Genomic DNA, 20055 nt, shown 5'->3' on the forward strand with positions numbered 1-20055 from the left:
GATAGATCACACATTCATCATTCAGGGTTACTATCAAACAGAAATGTCACATTTCTGGTTTGTCCATACCTTGTTTCCTGCTTGTAGCAGCGTGCGTTTACAGGAATCGTTCTCTCTAACTATAAGTCACATGATTTCATGAGAATATTTTTCTGCAGTAAGAGGGAAATGCAAGTGAAGGTGTCCTTGGATCAACGTCAACAAGAGTTATAACCAGCATTGTTAAATTAACTGTTGGAATTGCAAAAAAATATATATGTTTTTATTGTCAGATACACCGGATAGGTGCAGTGAAATGTGTTGTGTTACAGGGTAAGGCATAGTAGTACAGCACCCATGAAGCAAGTTAGTGTTAAGTGCCTTGCTTAAGGGCACATCAACAGATTTTCACATTGACGGCTCGGGTATTCGAACCAGCAACCTTTCAGTTACTGGCCCAACGTTCTAACCGCTAGGCAATGTGACCATACCGTACCAGGTCCCGCCCTAAAAGAAGACAATGTTTAAGTGTTCAAATGTAGTCCATGAAGAGGTATTAGGATTAAGTGCACAGCTATTCTGCCGTACATTTGCAAACTGCTGCTACACATTTGGTCAAAGATGAGTTCAGACCTAAATCAGGCTTCATAGTATCTGTTATATCTTGTGACAAAGTGTCCTGTTACAATTCCAATAGCTCCAAATTTGGATTGCAAAACTAAAGAGAAACATCAGACAAGACACAGAGACAGCAACAGAAGAATAGGATATGATGGAGAGAGACACCAGACAAGACACAGAGACAGCAACAGAAGAATAGGATATGATGGAGAGAGACATCAGACAAGACACAGAGACAGCAACAGAAGAATAGGATATGATGGAGAGAGACATCAGACAAGACATAGAGACAGCAACAGAAGAATAGGATATGATGGAGAGAGACACCAGACAAGACACAGAGACAGCAACAGAAGAATATGATATGATGGAGAGAGACACCAGACAAGATACAGAGACAGCAACAGAAGAATAGGATATGATGGAGAGAGACACCAGACAAGACACAGAGACAGCAACATAAGAATAGGATATGATGGAGAGAGACACCAGACAAGACACAGAGACAGCAACAGAAGAATAGGATATGATGGAGAGAGACACCAGACAAGACACAGAGACAGCAACAGAAGAATAGGATATGATGGAGAGAGACACCAGACAAGACACAGAGACAGCAACAGAAGTATAGGATATGATGGAGAGAGACACCAGACAAGACACTGGAGAGAGAGAGAGAGAGAGAGAGAGAGAGAGAGAGAGAGAGAGAGAGAGAGAGAGAGAGAGAGAGAGAGAGAGAGAGAGAGAGAGAGAGAGAGAGAGAGAGAGAGAGAGAGAGAGAGAGAGAGAGAGAGAGAGAGAGAGTGTTTAGGTACTGTGGGAGTATTTAATCAGTTTGGCTCATTGGACAGGTCAGAGTCTATATTTGAGTGGTTTTTGGCAATACACTAGTGATGTATTCATGGATTTAGCTGTTGAAATTCCTTCCCGGACCCTCCTACTGGCTGTGGGCTAAGCCACCAATGTCTTCACATCCTAGAGGAGAGAGGAGCTGCTACCCCTGGGGAGAGAGGAGCTGCTACCCCTGGGGAGAGAGGAGCTGTTACCCCTGGGGAGAGAGGAGCTGTTACCCCTGGGGAGAGAGGAGCTGCTACCCCTGGGGAGAGAGGAACTGCTACCCCTGGGGAGAGAGGAGCTGTTACCCCTGGGGAGAGAGGAGCTGTTACCCCTGGGGAGAGAGGAGCTGTTACCCCTGGGGAGAGAGGAGCTGCAACGAAGAGAGACTGCAACCCTGCTTGGGAAGAGCTTATCGATTGGTGATTGTTGGGGAACGTTTGACAGGAGCTTCAGTGATGAAGACTGCTGAACTTGCTGATGTTTCACAATATGCCATGGCCGTCTCAGTCACCAGGTCTCAACCCAATTGAAGACAACCATCAACAAAACACTAAATAATGGAATTTCTTGTCGAAGAATGATGTCACATCCCTCCAATAGAGTTCCAGACACTTTTATTTTTATTATTATTTTTTTACCTTGACAAACACTTGATATTTAGGGATGGCACTCACATAGGGAGACAGTTTGCGTTCCTTCTCACATATGCACCTAGGAAGATGCAGTGTTTCTCAACCTGTCATTTTACATAATGTTGCAGAGAGAGAGAGAGAGAGAGAGAGAGAGAGAGAGAGAGAGAGAGAGAGAGAGAGAGAGAGAGAGAGAGAGAGAGAGAGAGAGAGAGAGAGAGAGAGAGAGAGAGAGAGAGAGAGAGAGAGAGAGAGAGAGAGAGTGTTTAGGTACTGTGGGAGTATTTAATCAGTTTGGCTCATTGGACAGGTCAGAGTCTATATTTGAGTGGTTTTTGGCAATACACTAGTGATGTATTCATGGATTTAGCTGTTGAAATTCCTTCCCGGACCCTCCTACTGGCTGTGGGCTAAGCCACCAATGTCTTCACATCCTAGAGGAGAGAGGAGCTGCTACCCCTGGGGAGAGAGGAGCTGCTACCCCTGGGGAGAGAGGAGCTGTTACCCCTGGGGAGAGAGGAGCTGTTACCCCTGGGGAGAGAGGAGCTGCTACCCCTGGGGAGAGAGGAACTGCTACCCCTGGGGAGAGAGGAGCTGTTACCCCTGGAGAGAGAGGAGCTGTTACCCCTGGGGAGAGAGGAGCTGATACCCCTGGGGAGAGAGGAGCTGTTACCCCTGGAGAGAGAGGAGCTGATACTCCTGGAGAGAGAGGAGCTGATACCCCTGGGGAGAGAGGAGCTGATACCCCTGGAGAGAGAGGAGCTGCTACCCCTGGGGAGAGAGGAGCTGTTACCCCTGGGGAGAGAGGAGCTGCTACCCCTGGGGAGAGAGGAGCTGATACCCCTGGGGAGAGAGGAGCTGCTACCCCTGGGGAGAGAGGAGCTGTTACCCCTGGGGAGAGAGGAGCTGCTACCCCTGGGGAGAGAGGAGCTGTTACCCCTGGGGAGAGAGGAGCTGTTACCACTGGGGAGAGAGGAGCTGCTACCCCTGGGGAGAGAGGAGCTGCTACCCCTGGGGAGAGAGGAGCTGTTACCCCTGGGGAGAGAGGAATTGTTACCCCTGGGGAGAGAAGAGCTGATACCCCTGGGGAGAGAGGAGCTGTTACCCCTGGGGAGAGAGGAGCTGTTACCCCTGGGGAGAGAGGAGCTGTTACCCCTGGGGAGAGAGGAGCTGCAACGAAGAGAGACTGCAACCCTGCTTGGGAAGAGCTTATCGATTGGTGATTGTTGGGGAACGTTTGACAGGAGCTTCAGTGATGAAGACTGCTGAACTTGCTGATGTTTCACAATATGCCATGGCCGTCTCAGTCACCAGGTCTCAACCCAATTGAAGACAACCATCAACAAAACACTAAATAATGGAATTTCTTGTCGAAGAATGATGTCACATCCCTCCAATAGAGTTCCAGACACTTTTATTTTTATTATTATTTTTTTACCTTGACAAACACTTGATATTTAGGGATGGCACTCACATAGGGAGACAGTTTGCGTTCCTTCTCACATATGCACCTAGGAAGATGCAGTGTTTCTCAACCTGTCATTTTACATAATGTTGCAAGACACATACCATCAAATGAATCCAAATACTTTTGTCCATATTTACAGAAGGCTGTCATTTCACAAATTGTTCCTATATTGAAAGGACATAGGGAAAATAAAGTCAAACATTTCAATACAAAATAATAAAAACAATCACAGCATTACTCAGTCTTAATGTATTTTAACCATATTAACCAGTTTAATCAAATTGTTTTCATTTGGAACACTAAATCAGAACTACATTTGGAGTTCCAGACACTTGTAGAATGTATGCCAAGGCACATTGTAAGAGCTATAAAGAGACAGGGAGTGGGAGAGAGAACAGGTAGAACCTGATATGGAAATGAGCAGAACAAACTAAAGGAACTTTCCACCACCGAATGATCATTCCAGACTCTACTTCTATTGAGAGACATAGAAAAGGTAAGACGACCATTGTTATGATATTAATATAGTTGATGATATTGTTATGTGAATTCAAATAGTTTATGATATTGTTATGTGTATTCATATAGTTGATGATATTGTTATGTGTATTAATATAGTTGATGATATTGTTATGTGTATTAATATAGTTGATGATATTGTTATGTGTATTAATATAGTTGATGATATTGTTATGTGTATTAATATAGTTGATGATATTGTTATGTGTATTAATATAGTTGATGATATTGTTATGTGTATTAATATAGTTGATGATATTGTTATGTGTATTAATATAGTTGATGATATTGTTATGTGTATTAATATACTTTATTCTTTGGCTGTCCCCATAGGAGAACCCTTTGTGGAACACTTTTTGGTCCCAGGTAGAACCCTTTTGGGTTCCATGAAGAATCCTTTCCACAGAGAGTTCTACATGGAAGCCAGAAGGGTTTTACCTGGAACCCAAAAGCGTTCTCCTATGGGGACAGCCGGAGGACCCTTTTGGAACTATTTTTTCTAAGAGTGTACTGTATCATAGGTCTATAGACTTGTCTTCTCAAAACAGGCTTAAAACACAACAAGCAACAACATTTTCTCTTTCTAATCTACTGTTAGCTCTTTTCACTCAGGAAGGTATGTTGTTTGAAAGAGAGACTAATAAATACTGTGGAAAGACTAACAACAACTAACACTTCCTCAAAACAGGTTGTGTGTGTTCATTAGTGCCCACCGTAGCAAAACGTTTGGCAACAGAAACTGTTTAGGTCACGTTGTACAGCGTTTGGAGTAAACTGTTTATGCAACATTTTAAAACTGTTGGCTGCGGAGTAAACTAATGAATACGACCCAGGTAGTAGCCTACAACTCGGCTGTTGATGTCTGCCTCATGCTGTAACCTGAACTTAGCCTGAGGGGTGTACTATGATGCAAGCTAGATATACTGGTTTTCTAAAGCTAGCTAGCTTCAGTTATCTTCACATTCCATCTCAGGCCTCATCCATAGGAATGTACAGAGTGCCAGTCATCAGGAAGGTGCTCTCAGAACGGAAAATATATAATGACTTGACAGTTTAATCATACAAAATGGCGCTAACTGGACGTGGGCAAGTCAAATTCAATCAGTGGAGGTTGCTGAGGGGAGGACGGCTCATATTAATGATACTATTCCACCTATTCCGCTCCAGCCATTACCACAAGCCCGTCCTCCCCAATTAAGGTGCCACCAACCTCCTGTGAAATCAATACATCAATATTCATTCGTCATAGTTCTACATTTCCCATTTCGTATGATAAATGTAATTGTATCATAGTTCTACTATAGTGTAGCGATCTGTGCAACTTCCGGCGTGAGTTTACTGTGAACACTGAGGCTGTACCCACTTTAAGTTACAGTTTTAACAGAGACCAAGTAGGCTATTTGATCATAATGTAAAAAAGGCCTCCAATAACATTTAACATGGAAATAGCTGTTCTATCATTCAGCCTACAGTAGCAGCCAATGTGTGGTGTTCAATGTAAGCCTACATTCCATGAGACATTCCAAAAAACATGCAGAGCTTGACATTAACCTGTTTATCTACTTGTCCTTCACACAAGGAGGAGGTGACTGAAAATGTTGTTGTGTTTGATGCAAGAAACCACTTTACTAAATAAAATGCATCATTATTCCCATGTACTATGATGCAATTCCAACCAAGTAACCCAATTGGCGATGCGTAGGTTGTTTGCCTTTTTACAAGTGCAACCTGGGTTCACTTCCCTGCCCCGCTGTTTGCTACATTGGTGTCAGAAGTAGTATGGTGTCTGTGAGGCCATCAGAATGCACGGCCCGGATGTGTGAGGGGTCTGAGTAGTCGAAGCACGAGACTTGCTTTTATAGGGGGCAGTGTGAGACAGGTTACAATTCCCATCGCAGCAATAGGGTTAACCTAGTTTTGGCCAGCGACCTGGGTTCACTGCCCTGCCCCGCGGTTTGATACAATATTAATATCACAGGCTACCCAACGTCCGTTGAACAAAGAGACACAACAATATGAGTGAAAGGATTTTAGGATAATATCAGTAAGTGTTGATTTAAAGTTGTCTTCTGGGTTCAGCCTTCTAGCTTCCTTTATCAATAGGGTGAAATATAACAAATGACATGGTCTCAGAGTTTGGAAATAACCAGTCCCAGTTTAAATCACTATGACAACCATTTCATTATTTCCCCAGAGCAGCAAGGGAATCTAGAGACTCAACCTTTGCAGAATCAAAATCACCTTTATTCGCCAAGTACATTTGCATGTACATATGTAGGATCATAATTTGAGTCAGTTTGCTACAGCAAGAAAATATTCCTGCAGCAACAGGAAATGTGAATTATAATTAATGGACATTTTTGTAGCGGTTGATACATTTTTAGTAAGGGAAACTCAAGTCTGCCATTTCTAAGTGGAAATTACAAACTTCAGAAGCCTTTTAAAACCTCAAATACACTACAAGTTTTAAATTTACTGCGTTGAGGGAAAGTTATTCTGTAGTGGGTGGTGATCAAATTAAGATCCTACATCTGTACACATAATTCTACATGGTGATTTTTTACATTTTAGTCATTTAGCAGACGCTCTTATCCAGAGCGACTTACATACATTGCGAGTGCATACATTTGTATTTTTTATACTGGAATCGAACCCACAACCCTGGCGTTGCAAATGCCATGCTCTACCAACTGAGCTACATCCCTGCCGGCCATTCCCATAATAATTTAAATGTCCTGTTGCTGCAGGATTATTTTCCTGCTGTAGCAAACTGGCTAAAATTAAGATCCTACATCTGTAGCAATACACCTCTCTTTGATGTACATGGCTATATCAGGATTGACTTTTGACCATTTGACATCTTTTATTTACTGTTGTTTAGGCTGGTTGAATGAGTTGCCTATAAAAGCTACTTCATCTGCAAGAGAACAGCCGGCTGCACCAGCGACTGTAAGAAGTTATGTGATTTCCTCATATGAACGTGAAAGTAAGTGTGTAGCCTACGCAGTTACACAATGGCTGTTGAAACTGTGGCACGTATTTCTCGGTAACATTAGAAGTCGGATGAATGTGTTGATATGTAGGAAAGACGGGCAGACTCTCATAGGTCTAGGCTAAACTACAAACTACTATAAGGTTCGGTCGACGTCAGACATTCAATAGTCAGAGTAGGTTTGAGCTATGATCACTTATCATGCTGACAAACCTGATGGTCTCCGTTTGAAATGGTGTGTAAAATACCATGCCTAGGCTACAAGCTCTGTCCTGCTACTGTTAGGTCTATAACGCTATGGGAACTGATCTGAACAGGTTTAGGCTGGTCATCTAGGCTATAGCTGAGGTCAGTGGTGATTTTAGCATGTCAATCTTGGTGGGGCAAAACATAAATAAAGGGGGATGCATGCCAGCAAAGCCACTCCACAACACAACACTAAACAATACATTCATTGCACTATAACGGTGAGAAACGGTGCCCACAAACTGTTAGGGCCGACATAAAGCAGAGTCCCAACAGCAGAGTCCCAACAGCAGAGTCCCAACAGCAGAGTCCCAACAGCAGAGTCCCAACAGCAGAGTCCCAACAGCTGTCCTATCATTTCTCTTCATTATTTCTCTTCATATGACAAGGATTAAAAAGGATTTGCCTGTAGATTGTCGCTTTGATTCGTGATGATGACTGCTGGCTAAGATTTTGAAAGTATGATGTTGACATGATCAGTCCAATCAAAGCTACTGTAGATATAATGTGATTTGATGTCATTTTATCTGTGGCCAATTACCTTCCTGGATGGGCACTTCTAATGTAACTCTGTGGCAGCACCCAAGGGGCTTGAATTTTCTAGCTCTACCCTTAGACTTGGCGGTGACGTAGTGTCCCCATGAGTGACAGAACAGTGAGCCAATCACGAAGCAACGCTCTGTATTTTCTTCTGGCTTGCCCCACCACCACAGAAAGCACTGAGCTAGGCTGAAACACCTGCATTTTGGAGCTGCCTTACTCAAGAAAACAAAAAAAGAGACCATGTTTGTATGCGGCTTTATTAACTCAATTATATATATCTATATTTATTTTAATTTTTTTGCAAACTGATATGTGACACGTATTAATGCCAAAATAACATGCAAAACAGGAAAGGCCACCTGCCCTGAATGACAGGTCGCTGGTTGAGAGAATGCCAAGAGTGTGCAAAGCTGTCATCAAGGCAAAGGGTGCCTATTTGAAGAATCTCAAATATAAAAAATATTTTGATTTGTTTAACACTTTTTTGGTTACTAAATGATTCCATATGTGTTATTTCATAGTTTTGATGTCTTCACTATTATTGTACAATGTAGAAAATAGTAAACATAAAGAAAAACCCTTGAATGAGTAGGTGGTCTAAAACTTTTGACCGATAGTGTATATATATTATTTTACATTGTTAGCAAACTGATGTATTAATGCCACAATATCATGCAAAACAGGAACGTTCACCTGCCCTGAATGACGGGTCGCCACTTGCTGAAGTATAGACCTTGATCTGCTTTACACAAAAAAAAAATGTTATACATTATAACCTAGCCTACTTTAAATAATATAAAATCTCTTAATTGTTGCAAAAAACCTTTCTGTATAGATCACTGATCCCCCCCAGATCAATCAAGCCTGTTTTAGCCCTTCTGTCTACATTCTCAGATACGTTTAGAAAAGAACAGATTCAAAAATAATAAATGGTAACTTTTAATGAATACAAATAAGTGTGTGACATGGCCATGGTGAAGAGATGTCACAACTACATATTCATGTGATTGCATTAAATCACCTGACTGTTTCGATATGTCTGTTAGTAAATGTTTTGTAAGAGATAATTAATAAATGATAACAATTCACATTCAAGAATTACTGTGTTAACTACAACCAACATGTTGGATCTCTGTTTAGGGGTCAGTGGTCTAAAATGAGTCTCTCTGGGGAGAGAGAGGAGGGGGGCCCTGCCTCTAAAATGAGTCTCTCTGGGGAACATGACACCAAAGCTAAGAGGTGAGATGACAATTTTGTTTAAGAATTATTAAGAGTTTATTTCCTAAATGCTATTTCCACAATTTTTCACATGTGTTTTTTAATCAGAAATGGTTGCTTATGGGTACCTTCAATATTACTGTTCTCAGATGTTTAATTAATAGATTTTAGATGTATATCATTATTATTATTTTTATTGCAAAACGCTATATATCCATTGTTTAGCTGAAATTGAATGTTCGTATCCTGTATATTTGACTGTACTATCTGGTTGTCTCACCTAGCTATCTTAAGATGAATGCACTTACTGTAAATCGCTCTGGGTAAGAGCATCTGCTAAACAGGTGGGGCTCTGCCCTGAATGACAGGTCACCACTGCTCCAAAGCAACTACATGTTGCACAGGAACCACTGACTCGCTGCATGTTTCTATGTGGTCCTCTGTAGCTCAGCTGGTAGAGCACTTGTAACGCCAAGGTAGTGGGTTCGATCCCCGGGACCACCCATACACAAAAAAAAAAATGTATGCATGCATGACTGTAAGTCGCTTTGGATAAAAGCGTCTTCTAAATGGCATATTATATTATTATTATTATCAAGACACCTGCTGGTACCTCTTAACTGGTTAGGACAGCTCATGAGGTGTCCTAAATATCTGCCAACTAGGTGGGACACTTATGAATAAAGAGGCTTCATGCATAGCTTTAATTTATACCCATAAGAGTAGGACTAAAATGGCTTTATTCTCAGCACTTATACAACACATTTTCTACTCTGAGACGCTTTTTGGATATGGGCCCAGATCTCAAAATATTGTAACGACCCAGTATTAAATGAGTCTGTCTGGGGAGAGAGAGGACCAATTTTACTACTTTGAGACGCTTTTTGGATACGTGCCCAGATCTCAAAATATTGTTTTAAAAAACGATTTTCTTTTGTTTGACATAATAAAAAAAGAATATTACTAATGTACCCGACTTTAAAGACTGCTTTTAGTTTATTGTGTGGCAGTGCTCATGTCCGCGTTCTGGAACTGTCCGCGTCCCCGTACAGAACTGCCCGTGTCCCCGTACAGAACTGTCCGCGTCCACGTACGGTTTGGCGCCAAGCATATTGTCCAGTTACGCGCAGAGTGGGCTGAGGTGATGTTGGGGAACAACGATGGAGTTCGTTACAGTGTTGAGACACCGAAGTTTATTGTTCAATTTGCTTTTTTTGCGTAATGGTCAGTGACAGTATGAGTGTAGCCAGATCCTTTTCACTCGCTATCCTTGTTTCATCTTGTGGTTCACCGGATTCGTCATCATCCTCGAGGGACAGACGAACGACCTGCTAGCTATCCAAGCTAGTCGGTACAGCTAGCTAAGCTAGCTACTCTACCAGCAGCATCCTAGTTATCCTAGCTACCACTACATCATCACCGGCTGCCTGCATTTCTTGTGGACCGATGGAGTTCCCTGGTTGTTTCTTCCACCTGTTAAATACCGTGGAGGGCTTCTCCCTCTCTGGTTGACGGATGCTGGCTACCTACGCTCCCTCTGTCCGGTTCTCCTCTTCACTAGATGGACGGTAACTTTAGTGTTTAACCCCTCTGTGTCCAAGGACTGAACTTTTTGAATATTATTTTCCGGGCGCCTCAAGTTAAATTTTTTACAACATTTATTTCTGATTAAATTAGTTCATTGCATCTGCCATGGAGCCCAGTTTCATAATATTACCTTCTGTCCCTGGTTATGAAGTAATCGTGAAACAGCAGGCATTTTAGGGCATTTTTCACCCTGCCAGCTCCTATTAGTTCTATTGAGCTCCGTGACACCGACTCGCCTTCAGAACGTTCTATTCCCAGCCCATTGTTCTGCATCACAATGCCAGCTTCACAATGCCCATGGGGCGGCGCGCAATTGGCCCAGCGTCGTCCAGGGTAGGGGAGGGAATGTCCGGCAGGGATGTAGCTCAGTTGATAGAGCATGGTGTTTGCAACGCCAGGGTTGTGGGTTCGATTCCCACAGGGGGTATGAAAAAATAAAATAAAATAATAATGTAAGTCGCTCTGGATAAGAGCGTCTGCTAAAATGACGTAAAATGTAAATACCCTGGACGAAGCTGGGCCAATTGCACGCCGCTCCACGGCTACGACAGAGCCTGGATTCAAACCAGGATCTCTAGTGGCACAGCTAGCACTGCGATGCAGTGCCTTAGACCTCTGCGCCACTCAGGAGATCTCTCAAAGTGCTATACAGAAACTCTTACCCTACTTATAACCTATTTTAGCCGTAACCCTAACCCCTAATTCTAGGGTATGGCAGCCTAGAACACTTTTAGAAACTATTTTAGTAATAACATTATCTTAGTAAATATAATTATAGTATTAAATAGCATTTTGATTATTTTTTAAATTTTGTATTATATGTATAATTGCAAGACAGAACACTTGATAAATAAGACACATTTGTTTTATTTTTCAAATGTGGATTGAACTGGGTGACCTAGTAACCTCTGTGTGAAAGTCCAGCAATTGGCGTGGGTGTGACACTCTGGCTCCGGGACGTTTGTATTTGAGCCAGGGTGTATTTTGTTTTGTTGGGTATTTGGGTGTATTTCTATGTTTGCAATTCTGTGGGGTTTATTTCTAGGTTTGGTCATTGACTCCCAATCGGAGGTAACGAGTGTCAGCTGTCGGCTCGTTATCTCTGATTGGGAGCCATATTTATACTGTGTGTTTTCTCTTGGGTGTTGTGGGTTTTTGTTCCTTTTGGTCAGTGTACCGTGGACTTCATTGAGTCGTCTTTTGTTTGTATTTCGATAACGTTTATTTAATAAAGTCATGTTTCTTGGACACGCTGCGCCTTGGTCATACTTGGACGACATAGACGACCGTGACAGAAAAACCCACCGTAAAAGGACCAAGCAGCGTGTCAAGCGGCAACAGGACCCAGCTCCAAAGGATTCATGGACATGGGAGGAGATACTGGCTGGAAAGGGTCCTTGGGCACACCCGGGAGAATATCGCCGCCCTCGTGAAGAGCTGGAGGCAGCTAAAGCCGAGAGGAGGTGGTATGAGGAGGCAGCACGGAGTCGAGGCTGGAAGCCCGTGGGTACTACCCAAAAATTTCTTGGGGGGGGCTTAAAGGGAGTGTGGCGAAGTCAGGTAGGAGACCTGCGCCTACTCCCTGGACTTACCGTGGAGAGCGAGAGTACGGGCAGACACCGTGTTACGCAGTAGAGCGCATGGTGTCTCCTGTACGCAGGCATAGCCCGGTTCGGTACATTCCAGCTCCACGTATCGGCCGGGTTAGAGTGAGCGTTGAGCCAGACGTCATGAAGCCGGCCCAACGCATCCGGCTACCAGTGCGTCTTCTCGGGCTATCGTACACGGCACCAGCCTTACGCATGGTGTTCCCGGTTCGCCCACATAGGCCGGTGCGGGTTATTCCACCTCCCCGTACTGGTCGGGCGACGGGGAGCATCAACCCGGGTAAGGTTGGGCAGGCTCAGTGCTCAAGGGGGCCAGTAAGCCTGCACGGTCCGGTATTTCCGGCGCCACCTCTCCGCTCCAGCCCAGTACCACCAGTGCCTACACCACGCACCAAGCCTCCTGTGTGTTCCCCGAGTCCTGTGCGTCCTGTTGCTGCTCTCCGCACTAGGCCTTATGTGCGCCCCCAGGGTCCAGCATGCCCTGTTCCGGCTCTCCGCACTAGGCCTTATGTGCGTCCCCAGGGTCCAGCATGCCCTGTTCCGGCTCTCCGCACTAGGCCTTATGTGCGTCCCCAGGGTCCAGCATGCCCTGTTGCTTCTCCCCGCACTAGCCCTGAGATGCGTGTCCTCAGCCCGGTACCTCCAGTTCCGGCACCACGCACCAGGCCTACGGTGCGCCTCAGACGGCCAGAGTCTGCCGTCTGCCCAACGGGGCCTGAACTGCCCGTCTGCCCAAAGGCGCTTAAGCCGCCCGTCTGCCATGAGCCTTCAGAGCCGTCCGCCAGACCGGAGCCGCTAGAGCCTTCTGCCAGACAGGATCAGCCAGAGCCTTCCGCCAGACAGGATCAGCCAGAGCCTTCCGCCAGCCATGAGCAGCCAGATCCGTCAGCCGGCCATGAGCAGCCAGATCCGTCAGCCAGCCATGAGCAGCCAGATCCTTCAGCCAGCCATGAGCAGCCAGATCCTTCAGCCAGCCATGAGCAGCCAGATCCGTCGGCCAGCCATGAGCAGCCAGATCCGTCGGCCAGCCATGAGCAGCCAGATCCGTCGGCCAGCCATGAGCAGCCAGATCCGTCAGCCAGCCATGAGCAGCCAGATCCGTCAGCCAGCCATGAGCAGCCAGATCCTTCAGCCAGCCATGAGCCGTCCAGCCAGGATCCGCCAGAGCCGTCCAGCCAGGATCCGCCAGAGCCAGCCAGCCAGGATCCGCCATTGAGTCCGGTGCTGTCCCTTAGCCCGGTGCTGCCCCTTATCCTGGTGCTGCCCCTTATCCTGGTGCTGCCCCTTAGTCCGGTACTGCCCCTTAGTCCGGTGCTGCCCCTTAGTCCGGTGCCGCCCCTTAATCCAGTGGGGTTTAGTTGGGGGGTGGTCATGTGGAGGAGGCTACGGAAGCGGATAGTGACTAAGGTGGGGTGGGGACCACGACCAGGGCCAGAACCGCCACCGTGGACAGACGCCCACCCAGACCCTCCCCTAGACTGTATGCTGGTGCGCCCGGAGTTCGCACCTTTAGGGGGGGGTACTGTGACACTCTGGCTCCGGGACGTTTGTATTTGAGCCAGGGTGTATTTTGTTTTGTTGGGTATTTGGGTGTATTTCTATGTTTGCAGTTCTGTGGGGTTTATTTCTAGGTTTGGTCATTGACTCCCAATCGGAGGTAACGAGTGTCAGCTGTCGGCTCGTTATCTCTGATTGGGAGCCATATTTATACTGCGTGTTTTCTCTTGGGTGTTGTGGGTTTTTGTTCCTTTTGGTCAGTGTACCGTGGACTTCATTGAGTCATCTTTTGTTTGTATTTCGATAACGTTTATTTAATAAAGTCATGTTTCTTGGACACGCTGCGCCTTGGTCATACTTGGACGACATAGACGACCGTGACAGTGGGGCAGGTTTGAGACTGATCTAATACACTTTATTTCTCAGCTGCCTCACCAATGTCTGTACGTGAATTAATAACTTTTAATTGCTAAATATTTCCAATAGATGGGAGCATAAGACCATGAAGCATCAGTTATAGGCTACAAGCAGCAATATGATTGACATTAAATAGCATGCAACCAAATACTATGTGTCCCATGATTTTCTAAAATGGTCACTCATTACTTTACTTAGCTATATATCTCGTATTAGGCCTGTGTTGCTTTTGGAAGAGCAATTAAATAGTGACTATTGCAGGTTTTGAACCCCTGGTAAATAATCACTAGTCAGATGCTCCAACCTCAACCCTAGGATACATGCATTTTTAAATATCTAATATTGCGATTAAACAACCTCGGAATAGATAAGAACAGAGTGCGTCTTCCAGCCGGCCAATAAATTACATCATGCAACCCTCACGGTTAGCAAATGTACCTCAACATGCCCCTCGCTTGCGCGAGAAGGCAGAGTGGCTTGCTGCTGGTTGATGAATTTGACAATGGATGTACTAGGAAAATACGTTTTTCTCGACCAGAGGTGACTAAATTAGTTCATTCATCTGAATAAAGTATATCCTTACTAGTAGTAATTACTCAGAATTACAAAATATGACATTTTCTAGTTCATTTTACCACTTACAACCATAAAATAACAATTTATAGCATAACAAACAATGAAACTGACATAAACCAAAAACACAAGACATTTAGTTAACAATATATATATATATATATATATATTAATGATTTATTTAGATGGGTGACATTATCTGCCAAAGTAACACCACTGTAGATAAAGAAGAGCTCTCCGTAGGTGAACCAAAACATTCAAAGGCCATTTTCTCAAAAGTGAGGTTACAAGTTTATCATCTTTCAAAGCAGAATTACTTCCCCATTGTTCCTCAACTGTAGTGTATGATATACCTTTTTCTAGCTGAGTCTCTACTTTTATCCAATGTAAAAAACACAATTTCAAATGTTGCTACATAAGACCGAATCGAGTCGGTCGGTCACATTTGACTGTGTAAAACCTAGCAGTGCTACTTATTTCTCTGAGAGTGAGGCAGATATATATTATTACTGTGTAATACCTAGCAGTACTACTTATTTCTCTGAGTGAGGCAGATATATATTATTACTGTGTAAAACCTAGCAGTACTACTTATTTCTCTGAGAGTGAGGCAGATATATAGCATTGTGTAAAAAACATGATTATTTGTCTATCTGAAATGAAACCATCAAGTGATAGATTTTAAACAAATACATGTCTGTCATTGAACCATCGCATACCATGATTAGCTACTGAAAAAACACACCAATCTCTTTCATAATTTCATAATTATGAAAGATAATAATAATAATCATTTCATAATTTCTTAAAACAATATAAGCTAATTTAGGAACATTTCTGAAAATTGATATATAGCGTTTTGTAATGAAACTGAGCTCAGAGTAGATGAGAGACGTAATGTTTGTTTCTGTTGTGTTGAAGCCCAATCAAGCAGGAGAGACCAGCCTCCCCTGTACCCAGCTGTGTGTCCATGAAGAGTGACACGTCTATGGCTGAACCTATAGTGTTTAGAGAGGGAGACTTTTCTACTGAACAAAGGTAAGAAGAACTCATGGGTCATGGTCAGTGAGTTAAACAACACTGTCTCTAGTCATTTCTCCTCTCCCATTTTCCCATTTATTTTTGTTGTTTTCATAATCCATAGGCTAATCCTTTTTTCCATTTTCATAGTCCTGAAACAATATTAAACAAACACTACATTCCCTCCCTGTGTGAGTGTGTGTGTGTGTGTGTGTGTGTGTGTGTGTGTGTGTGTTTGTGTGTGTGTGCGTGTGTGTGTGTGTGTGCACTCCCTGGATGAGGAAATGTAATCTCATGTTTTGTCCCCAGAAACCAACAGGAGATATCAGAGTCAGAGATTCTCAGTGGTCAGTCTTCCCAGAGTCATCAAACAGACCTGGCCTCCATATTCAGTGTATGTGGTCCTGTTATGTACATTTGTTTTTGTTTACCTCAAGTAAAGTTTATCTGTCAATCATTCATTAATATGTCAATGAGAAAGCATTTAGTCTCTTGCTTAACTTATTGACTTGATTTATTTCAGTTGCTTGAAGAGAATATTATGACATTTGTGAAGAACGAGCTGAAGATGTTCAAGAGGATTCTTAGTCCAGAACTCCCAGAAGGCTTTGAGAGCCAGAAGCAGGATAAGGAAGTGGTGGATGCTGAAGATGAGAAGCAGGAGAGCAGTGCCAGAGAGGGGGCTCTGAAGATCACACTGCACGTCCTGAGGAAAATGAACCAGAAGGAGCTTGCTGACACACTGGAGAAAAGTAAGAGCTGTCTGCCTCATGTTGAATGTTGTTTTAGAACATTTAAAAGCTGTAGCTAAAGTACAGCTAAAGTAGCTGTGTAACTAAATGATATTGTAGCAGCCTTAACACAACACCTAGTGACCTCATCAAGTAGCAGCAGGGATGTGTTGTGGTGATTAATTTAGACAGAGTGAAGAGGAGAGACAGAGGAGAGAGAGAGAGAGTGAGAGAGAGAGGAGAGAGAGAGAGAGAGACAACATTAATGATACCATCAATAATACCAATAATGATATAAATCAGTCACACCAGTGTGTAATACATTATGAAAACATTTACAGATTTATACAGACAGTTAAGAGAATAAATGATTATAATTTAAACTTTATAAGATGTAATATTAATATCCTCTGTGTTATTTCTAGATTCAGATGAGCGTGCTGTGATTCTTCAACGTGAACTCAAATCTAATCTAAAGAAGAAGTTTCAATGTGTATTTGAGGGGATCGCTAAACAAGGAAACCCAACACTTCTCAATAAGATCTACACAGAGCTCTACATCACAGAGGGTGGAACAGGAGAGGTCAATAATGAACATGAGCTGAGACAGATTGAGACAACAACCAGGAAACAAGCAAGACCAGAGACTGCAATCAAATGTAACGACATCTTCAGACCCTTAACTGGACAAGACAAACGTATCAGAACTGTGCTGACAAAGGGAGTCGCTGGCATCGGAAAAACAGTCTCTGTGCAGAAGTTAATTCTGGACTGGGCTGAAGGAAAAGCAAATCAGGATGTCCAATTTGTATTTTCATTCCCTTTTCGGGAGCTGAATTTGATGAAAGGTGAAAAACACACGTTGATTGAACTTCTCAATCACTTCTCAATCGAAACCAAAAAATCAAGGATCTCCAACTACGACAAGTACAAAGTTCTGTTCATCTTTGATGGTCTGGATGAGTGCCGACTGCCCCTAGACTTCCAGAAGAACAAGATTTGTTTTGACGTCACAGAGTCAACCTCAGTGGATGTTCTGCTGACAAATCTCATCAATGGAAATCTGCTTCCCTCTGCTCTCCTCTGGATAACTACCCGACCTGCTGCAGCCAATAAGATCCGTTCAGGGTGTGTTGACCAGGTGACAGAGGTACGAGGGTTCAATGACCCACAGAAGGAGGAGTACTTCAGGAAGAGATTCAGTGATGAGGACCTGGCCAGCAGAATCATCTCACACATAAAGACATCAAGGAGCCTCCACATCATGTGCCACATTCCAGTCTTCTGTTGGATTTCTGCAACAGTCCTTGAAAACATGTTGAGTACAGACAAGAGAGAAGAGATGCCAAAGACTCTGACTGAGATGTACTCACACCTTGTGATGTTTCATACCAAACAGAAGAATGAAAAGTATCTTGGGAAAGAAGAGACAGGTCCACACTGGAATAAAGAGAGCATTCTGTCACTGGGAAAACTGGCTTTTCAACAGCTTGTGAATGGCAATCTGATTTTCTATGAAGAAGACCTGAAAGAGGCTGGCATTGATGTCAATGAAGCCTCAGTGTACTCAGGATTGTGCACACAGATCTTTAAAGAGGAATGTGGGCTGTACCAGGACAAGGTGTACTGCTTCGTGCATCTGAGCATTCAGGAGTTTCTGGCTGCTGTATTTGTGTTCCTCTCATTCATCAACAACAATGAGAATCTAATGGCCGATCCGCAAGTTACTGAAGTTACTTTCTACAAGAGTGCTGTGGATAAAGCCTTACAAAGTGAGACGGGAAACCTGGACCTGTTCCTCCGCTTCCTTCTGGGCCTCTCACTGGAGTCCAATCAGAAGTACTTACGAGGTCTACTGACAAAGACAAGAAGCAGCTCACAGAGCCACGAAGAAACAGTCAAGTACATCAAGGAGAAGATCAGGCAGAATCCCTCTCCAGAGAGGTGCATCAATCTGTTCCACTGTCTGAATGAACTGAATGACCATTCTCTAGTGGAGGAGATCCAAAGCTTCCTGAGATCAGGAAGTCTCTCAGAAGAAGAACTGTCACCTGCACAGTGGTCAGCTCTGGTCTTTGTGTTGCTGACTTCAGAAAAGGAGCTGGATGTGTTTGACCTGAAGAAATACTCCAGATCAGAGGAAGGTCTTCTGAGGCTGCTGCCAGTGGTCAAAGCCTCCAGAGCTGCTCTGTGAGTACATACAATGACATTTAAGTACTAATCATCAGGAAGAAATATTCAGTTTAGAGACATATGTATTATTGAATAACATATTGAATCAATGCATTGATGTTCACATTAGTCTAACAATATGACCATACAATTCTAGGAGACGGAAGATGAATCTATAAGTTGTTTAAGAGAATAAACCAAATGCATCTGCCATTGTCCTTCTACACTACTGGTGTTAAATTAACAGTGTGTTTGTGAATCATGATGATCTCTCTGTCAGGCTGTCAGGCTGTCTAGTCACAGAGGAAGGCTGTGCTTCAGAAAACGTTTGACCTGTGTCATTGCCAACAAAGGGTATATAACAAAGTATTGAGAAACTTTTGTTATTGACCAAATACTTATTTTCCACCATAATTTGCAAATAAATTCATTAAAAATCCTACAATGTGAGTTTCTGGATTTATTTTTTCAGTTGACGTGTACCTATGATGAAAATTACAGGCCTCTATCATCTTTTTAAGTGGGAGAACTTGCACAATTGGTGGCTGACTAAATACTTTTTTTCCCCACTGTAAAGTGCTGTCATTTCTAAATGGTGAAACAGATATGTATGAAAATACCCTCAAATAAAAGGTGACATTATATACTGTCACCTCATATGAAACATGAAAAATCCAAAATGCTGGAGTATAGAGCCACATTTAAAATGTTATCTTTGTCAAACTAGATATAGTGTGGACTGTATACTCAATACAATCTAAATCTGATACCTCACTGTCTGTCTTTGGACTGATACTGCTTTTTAAACTGCTCTGGTCAGTACTCAAATATTTGTACTATACATTTGACTCTCAATATTATGATAATTTAACATTTCTAATAATGATACATTAATTTATGAATAGATATGGCAGGGTTCAGGACACTGATATATCTGAAAATGTTGAAAAGATATACTGCCACTATTTTCACCACCAAAGAATAGCAGTGTGGTTTTAATATGATTTGACTCTTTGCAGGCTGTCAGGCTGTCTCGTCACAGAGGAAGGCTGTGCTTCTCTGGTCTCAGCTCTGAAGTCAAACCCCTCACACCTGAGAGAGCTGGACCTGAGCTACAATCACCCAGGAGACTCAGGAGTCAGACTGCTCTCTGCTGGACTGGAGGATCCACACTGCAGACTGGAGAAACTCAAGTATGTAGAGGGTTTATGTCAATGTTCATATCAGACATGTTGGAGTTATCAGGCTAGTTAAGACAAACATTCTGACCACCACTTGGACTAAGTTATATAAAGACTGTGTGTGTGTGTGTGTGTCCAATGTGTGTCCAATGTGTGTGTGTGTCAAGTGTGTGTGTATCCAGTATGTGTGTGTTTGTCCAGTCTGTGTGTGTGTCCAG

The 20055-nt window shown here is 43.3% G+C and overlaps 1 protein-coding gene across 1 annotated transcript; it reads left to right on the forward strand.

Annotated features, from left to right (window-relative positions):
• The first annotated feature begins 15734 nt into the window (after window positions 1–15734).
• LOC311115652 (NLR family CARD domain-containing protein 3-like) lies at window positions 15735–18807 on the forward strand. The gene is made up of 4 exons (XM_084190812.1): window positions 15735–15771; window positions 16063–16147; window positions 16277–16505; window positions 16910–18807. The coding sequence occupies exons 3-4, from the start codon at window positions 16295–16297 to the stop codon at window positions 18676–18678; spliced, it is 1980 nt and encodes a 659-aa protein (XP_084046938.1). The 5' UTR covers window positions 15735–15771; window positions 16063–16147; window positions 16277–16294; the 3' UTR covers window positions 18679–18807.
• Window positions 18808–20055: the final 1248 nt, after the last annotated feature.

The sequence above is a fragment of the Coregonus lavaretus genome (genome assembly GCF_964263955.1).
Source record: "Coregonus lavaretus genome assembly, contig: HAP1_SCAFFOLD_554, whole genome shotgun sequence".
In the NCBI taxonomy this organism is placed as follows: domain Eukaryota; kingdom Metazoa; phylum Chordata; class Actinopteri; order Salmoniformes; family Salmonidae; genus Coregonus; species Coregonus lavaretus.

Coding starts and splice junctions, on each gene's coding strand:
- LOC311115652 (XM_084190812.1), top strand. CDS start 16,295: ATGACATTTGTGAAGAACGAGCTGAAGATGTTCAAGAGGATTCTTAGT. Junction 16,506..16,909: donor TGCTGACACACTGGAGAAAA/GTAAGAGCTGTC, acceptor TGTTATTTCTAG/ATTCAGATGAGCGTGCTGTG.